Source organism: Echinococcus granulosus, assembly GCF_000524195.1.
Source record: "Echinococcus granulosus chromosome Unknown EG_S00262, whole genome shotgun sequence".
NCBI lineage: Eukaryota > Metazoa > Platyhelminthes > Cestoda > Cyclophyllidea > Taeniidae > Echinococcus > Echinococcus granulosus.
In genome coordinates this window covers 5,997-10,264 of record NW_020170642.1, presented here as the reverse complement: position 1 = coordinate 10,264, position 4,268 = coordinate 5,997, and the positions used below count along the sequence as shown (strand labels likewise).

The following is a 4,268-nucleotide window of genomic DNA, read 5'->3' as shown; positions in this document are numbered from 1 at the left end:
TGTTCGCATTTTGGCATGCTAAATAACTTGTTTACATTTTAAATTCCTCTAAGTTACAATTTGTGCATTTATTTTTAATGTCAAGTCTTAAAATCGAAGTAAACAAGATCGAATTTAACGCAGCAACAAATTTTATAGCTTGGATCAAACTAAAGCAAATAGTATTAGGACATCTTGATGCACTTAGGAGTTGTTATACATAGCAGCCGGTTAGATAAATCTAGAAAATGACCATACGAATTCGCCCACGGTTACCGGAAATAAGGATTTGCAAATGCCGCCAAACATTTCCCTATCATTTATGTTATGACAATGGGCAGCATTATTTTCCCCTGACGACCAGAGTTGCTGCAGATCGCGCCTGCATGAATTACAGCATGTTTTGTGCGACAGTGAAAATGGGAGGGCCTTCTTTATGCCGAGTTCCCAAATAAGGTAATAGAGAGGTGAACTTCGGAAAAAGAGATCTTTGGTGAAGATAGTGTGCTTATTGCTGGTACGGCGTGTGTCTATATGTTTTCTAGCAGGACTCGAGCCCTAGCATGTCTTTAGTCCTTGTGGATTTGCGTAATACTTATGCTGTTTTAACGGGCCTTTCAGGGAGGAGACAAGGTTGTAATTCGAATCTGATGACAGGGTCGTCAACTCCCGTGCCTAAGTGCAATTGCGCTTTTCCCTTCCCCAAACTTTGTATTTGTTCTCCTGATTAATATCCCCCTAATAAATATGTCGAAATTAAATCCACTGGGTTGTTCTAAGAGCACTAGGAACAGAGAAGAAGAGAGCTGTGAATCTCGCCATGCATTTGTTCAAGTCGAAATGACCTTAACCTATTAGCGAGCACTAGTAGGTAAAATTTTTGTTACTGAGTGACATTTACCAATTAAATAAGGCAGGAAAAGTAGAAATCCAGCAATTTTAGGAACGAGCATATTTCAAAGTATTAGGCCGAAAGGACTTGCTCTCTAGTGCAGCGGACTTCTACAGGAAGATGAGATGAAAGCTATAACGATCCGTTCGTGTCTTAACCTACCCTGTTTTCTCCAGCGTCTATTCTATTTCCTATGTAGCTATGTGGTTGTCAAGTCTCCCGTCAGTGTACAGGGGTGATAACCTAGTGGAGACATAGTGCTACTTTCAATTTTTTTTATCAATATTGGCTTGCCATCAGCCATAGTAACGATGTGGTAGTCTGTCTCAGAGAGCCCTCCCTTCATGTATTTGGGCCACTTCACCCAGCACGATGATAGCGCTATTCGATCCAATGCCTCTGGTCACATTCGCCTCCTACTCTGTCGATTGAATTGGTTGCCTGCACCGCCACATAGCATGCCACCGTCCAGTTCCGATTAACAAGCTTGTTTAACTCGTGACCAACGATGAGGCTTTACACACTTTACACATTCAGTGTATGTATCCATCCACCCACCAACACTGTCACGCGAGCATCATGCTTGTTTAGGTTTAAATTACACGCTGTCTTCTCTACAAAATACATCATTTATTACTACATTTGGTTATAATTTCATCATGGCTAGTGGTCTTCTTCAATGCATGCACAAGGAATTCAACGGAAAACTATGCTTTTATGGACAATTAAAATCAATTTATAGAAAATTTCAGGTGCATAATTTTTATGGGGTGGAATTCAATTTATTTTAGTTGATTTTAAATTTTCAGAGGTCACAAAGCGCCGCATGGGATGAGTTAAACCTCCTGACACCCTAATGACAAATTCCCTTCCAAAATTACTACGCAATACAATGCATTCTTGAGTTGTGTTTGCCACAAGATAAATCGACTAACCTATATCCCATTTGAATTAGCTGACACCGTTGGAGATACCCTTGTGTTTGGAGACTTACTTCACTACCACTGCATTGGTCGATGTGCTATTTCGGTGCCTCTATATAATGCAGATCTGCTTCGCAATATGCTGTGGTACGCGCTACCGACGCGGATCCATTTGACAAGCTGGCAAAGTGATTCATATATTTGATTTGGGCTCAACTTCTAACTTAGTGCGTTGTCTTGAGAAAACTAATGCAAGAGTAGAGCGACCTCGGCAGCTATTGTGACTTTACGGCAGAATATAAACGCTACTAAATGGTGCTCAGTAGGCGTTTTCTTGCAAAATCGGATGCGCTTGTTGTCTAAAATTTTGAATGCTCTGTTGATACCACATCATCAGTTGTTAATACCTCCAACTCCCCAACACATTCAAATTCACATAACCCAACATGCCTAGGCAGGTTTGTATCATTCAGTAAAGAAAAGAATCTGTACTGACCGACTTGTGAGTAGTCTATAAGTCTGCTCAGGTCAAAGCTGATTCAAATTGTACCATGCGCAGTTCCACCAAAGATTAGTTTATGCATCGACCATGTAAACTGTATGCTCATATACATAAATGCTCATTCTGTAGGGCTGAAAACCACCACTCTCACAGTCGCCAATAACAGTTCACCTTTGGCGATCCTCATCAAGCCGTTGACATCATTTAAATGACGCGCCGGTGCAAGATTATGCTTCACATTGCCACGCTATGCTTGCAGTAGATGTGCACGGGATCGAAGTTGATGCTTTCGTTGCCTGCCATCTTGATTAAGGCTATCACCTGAATCCTTGCAAATTTCATGTACACGGTACAAAATGAGCCCCCAACACTTACTCATGCCATCACTGTTACTAACGCATTGGTCGACATACGCACCGATTACTCATGTAGCCACCCTCAGTGAGTTCAAGTGAACCACCTAATGTGAAAACACCTGACGTATGCACTAAAGAGAAAGACCGATTACTTAGTCTATTAATCTGCACGTGAATTATAGGTGATGGAAGGTGGTAGAGACCAAGGACTAAAATAATCAGTACGCGGCAGAGGGCAGCAGAAGCAAGTGGACCGGGAGTAATTTTACGACACACCTCATGCACAGCTCAAAAGGAGCAGCGACGTACAATCTACGCAAAGGAAGTACAACCATTCTTTCCAGACAAATCATATCCAGGAGACGAGATGGGCTAGGGAGCATACAAAGTAATAAAAATTAAAATGCGCTAAAGTTAAGACAAACAAACGACGTACATTGCACATCACAAACCGTCAAAATGTAGAATAAGTGGACATTCGCACTTCTAACAAAGACAAACTTAGTCAAGTAGATCATGTTTAGAGTGTTCGCAAAGAAGAGAATAATTTTCGAGACTCCGGAGGGCTACAAATCCTTCATTTGACTTGCCATAGATATAAGTAATAGACGCCCAGGCAACTGGTACTCAAGAGAAGTCAAACAACAGAAAGGCAATAAAACAGGCATCGTATTACCGCATTATTGCCAGACGACGCATTTACAAAATGACTTACATAAAAGTGCCACTAGTTCACAGGAGGTCAAGTAAATATATCAGCAGTGACGACTGTTGTAAAACGAATAATTCGTAAGCAACGGAAGGAAGTTTGAAGCAGAGACGGATGGATGAAGGTGTAGATAGAGGGAGAAATTACGGCTCATATGGCCACAAGGCATGAATTCGTCTCGTGGACTATGTGGACGCACAAACAAACACTCTTACCCTTCATTCGATTGCAAAGCTGCGCACTCTACGCTCTTGCGCTTGGAAGTGCTTGCTCGGTGGGAGGTGAGGCGACCAAAAGCCAGTATCTTGCCCGTCTGCCACAGTCCACGTCCAGCCAAGCGCACCACGATGCCGAACCGACGCAGTAGAGGAATGATTACTGCCCTGAAAATGAATCACCTCCATTTATACACACATGTATATGCGAGCAAAGCACAAAAGCTAATCATTCTCATGACCCGCACCGATGAGGCACACTCACACGCGCTGCCCATGTTGTCGGAGCCCATGACAGGTGTGGCGGCGAGTGGCCAATGCCAGTTGGGGCCAAGTCGCGCTACATGTGAGCACCAGTGGGAGAAAATGAAACCTCCTCTCTCTCCGACTCCCCCACACCTCTGACATTGCTACCATGGCTTTGCGTTACACTTGCAGCATCAAAATGGCAGCACCGACTCATTTACTCCACACCTGTGTCACACAAGCACCAACTAACACCAACATACAATCTAATACCTAGCTTTTTATGTTAGCAGCATACTCGCACTGCTTTTCATGTAATTGGCGGAAAATAGTGAATTTTATGTTTCATTTATTTGGCATTATATCTCTAGGTCTTTTTTCTTCTCATTTGCATTAGCATATTTTTGCTCAAGTTTTATTTTTTTCTTAAATTACCATTCACTTCC

The 4,268-nt window shown here is 42.4% G+C and overlaps 1 protein-coding gene across 1 annotated transcript; it reads left to right on the top strand. All coding sequences in view use genetic code 11, as the record gives it.

Annotated features, from left to right (window-relative positions):
• Positions 1 to 1,215: 1,215 nt before the first annotated feature.
• Positions 1,216 to 3,981, top strand: EGR_10747 (hypothetical protein; the record flags this gene model as incomplete). The annotated part of the gene is made up of 2 exons (XM_024499996.1): positions 1,216 to 1,342; positions 3,596 to 3,981. 2 exons carry the CDS (start codon positions 1,216 to 1,218, stop codon positions 3,979 to 3,981), a joined length of 513 nt encoding a protein of 170 aa, XP_024345586.1.
• Between the last annotated feature and the right edge of the window lie 287 nt (positions 3,982 to 4,268).